This window comes from Saprolegnia parasitica (genome assembly GCF_000151545.1).
Source record: "Saprolegnia parasitica CBS 223.65 unplaced genomic scaffold supercont2.121, whole genome shotgun sequence".
In the NCBI taxonomy this organism is placed as follows: domain Eukaryota; phylum Oomycota; class Saprolegniomycetes; order Saprolegniales; family Saprolegniaceae; genus Saprolegnia; species Saprolegnia parasitica.
The window spans coordinates 70,872-73,049 of record NW_012156515.1 but is presented as its reverse complement, the minus strand read 5'-3'; the positions used below and the strand labels follow the sequence as shown (position 1 = coordinate 73,049).

Here is a 2,178-nt window from a genome sequence, read left to right as displayed (position 1 = left end):
CATATCAATGAAGCAACAACTTTTGAACGAATCCAAAATGGGTCAGGCGAACAATCCCCGGTGGGTTGGGTAACCAGGAGGTTCCTACCAGTATAAACGCGTCCTTGAGCGCATATACTCTGTCGCGGTGTCCATGCACCTCAATATTAATCTCGGTACGAGTCTGCACCATATCCTCACTTTGCCTTTTGCTCTCTCCGACTCTCCACGACAACGATGAACTGCCTCCTCCGAACGATGCTCGCCGCGATCGCTTTGAGCGCCATGACTGCTGCATCAACCGACGTTCAAGATGGGTACGGCCAGGAAGCCAACGGATACAACGCCCAGACCAACTACAACGGTAACAGCTACGGCCTGCGTGGCGGATATGGCCAGGGGTACGGCCAGGGCTATGGCGCGTCCAACTATGGCGGCCGCGGCTATGGCGGTGCTGCCAGCTATGGCGCAGGCTACGGTGGGTTCCGTGGTGGTAATGGTGGCGCCAACTATGGCCAGCGCTACAACCGTGGCTACGGCGTCGGCAACACATACGGTGGCGGCAACACTTACGGCGAAGGACAAGGGTACGCTGGCGGCAACGCGTACGGGGAAGGTCAGGGCTACGGCACTGGGGCCAGCTACGGTGGGCTCGGCTCGAACCAGTACTTTCGCTAGGGAGCCCAAGCTTGCGCTGTAACACTACGTACTATAAGCCGATAAGAGCTCGAATGACAACAATCTACTTTTTGTCAGTCGAAAAGACAGTTTTCGTGTTTCAATCTATACAGTTATGCCTCATTTGACCAATGGTGTCCACTTCAGAAAATAACACTAGAATATTTAAAAGATCATAAATGTTGCTTGTATCTGTTGATCCTGACGATTTATCCATGGGTCGCTTGGTTGTCGTCGTCGTCATTTTCGCATTGCGGACGATGGTAGAGGCTCCACTTGGCGATGGACGCCAACGTCGTCGCGAGCTCGGCGGGCGCCAAATCCAAATGCTCGGAGAGGCCGCTGAGTGTCTCCGGAAAGTGACTTGCCAAGTACGTGTAGGCAAAGTCGGCGTCCGTAATGTTGCGTGCGAGCAGCGCGCTCGTGAGCTGCGCCTGGAGCGCTTTCGCCGCGCTATGGACCGTCTCGTTCTATGGCATGGCGACGGTTAGTCTAGTTCACTAAGTCGTGGAAGAGAAATAATGTACCTTTGCCGATGGTACGGACGGGGCTTGAACCGCCGCCTTCTTTGAACGCTCGTGGTCGGCGTCGTCAACCCACAATTGGTTCGAGTCTACCATTCAAATGCTATGGAAAACAACTCGTAAAATATTCCACAGAACCGACTTTGGATGCGTCGCAAGTACGCGTGCAGCTCGTTGGCGTGGTCCAAGCTGCCTTGTCGAGCAACGTCAAGGGCCGAACACCCCTACCCCGCATGCTGTGTATACTTTTATACTGAAACACATAAGAGTCGACGGACCGCGTGATCCAGAGCAAAGAGGTTGCAGCCGTGGTCACCGAGCCACATGACAGTCTGGATGTAGCAGCGGCGCGCGGCCAGATGCGCGGGCGTTTGCCCCTACGGTCAAATGAGTGTCTGGCCTTTCTGCGTTGGACGGACCTGGCGATCGACAACATTCATGTCCAGGTCATTGCCGTCACACCACGCTAGTATGGCCACGTTGTTGGCTGCCGCCGCAATGTGCACCAGCGTCTGACCCTAGTACGCAGCGTGTCTTGTTGGCTGACGAAATGACTCGACGGGTACCTTGTCGTTGCGTGCTTTTAGATGCACGTGCGCATCTGCGAGCCACTGCATCGCGGCGGCCGAGCCTTTGCTCGCAGCGTAGTGCGCAATGCCATTGCCCTATGACATCATAATATTCTCAGTGTCATCGACCAGAGAGAGATGACAAGAAGCTCTTACGCGCTTGTCACAGTGCAGGAGCAGGGACGGGTCCTTCTTGGCCATCCATGCGAGAAGGGCAACGTGCCCGCCGTGGGCAGCGTAGTGCACCACCGAGTGATGCTACAGACAGAGCAACCCATCTGCCCAAGTTGAGAGAAAACGAAAAGTACTAGTACCTCGTTGTTGCGTAGATGCAGGCTCACGTGGCGCATCTCGAGCCATTGCAGCGTCGCCAGGTGCCCATGCAACGCCGCTTCGTGGGCGGCCGAATTGCCGAGCTTAGTTCTGCA

At 55.5% G+C, this 2,178-nt stretch overlaps 2 protein-coding genes across 2 annotated transcripts; one reads left to right on the top strand and one right to left on the bottom strand.

Moving 5' to 3' along the window:
- Nucleotides 1-216: 216 nt before the first annotated feature.
- Nucleotides 217-657, top strand: SPRG_13243 (hypothetical protein; the record flags this gene model as incomplete). The annotated part of the gene is made up of 1 exon (XM_012353347.1): nucleotides 217-657. One exon carries the CDS (start codon nucleotides 217-219, stop codon nucleotides 655-657), a length of 441 nt encoding a protein of 146 aa, XP_012208737.1.
- A 135-nt stretch (nucleotides 658-792) lies between these two features.
- SPRG_13242 (hypothetical protein) lies at nucleotides 793-2,169 on the bottom strand. The gene is made up of 8 exons (XM_012353346.1): nucleotides 2,065-2,169; nucleotides 1,907-2,008; nucleotides 1,748-1,846; nucleotides 1,601-1,699; nucleotides 1,460-1,558; nucleotides 1,324-1,405; nucleotides 1,185-1,270; nucleotides 793-1,127 (listed from the first exon to the last, which is right to left on the bottom strand). Exons 1-8 carry the CDS (start codon nucleotides 2,098-2,100, stop codon nucleotides 867-869), a joined length of 864 nt encoding a protein of 287 aa, XP_012208736.1. The 5' UTR covers nucleotides 2,101-2,169; the 3' UTR covers nucleotides 793-866.
- Nucleotides 2,170-2,178: the final 9 nt, after the last annotated feature.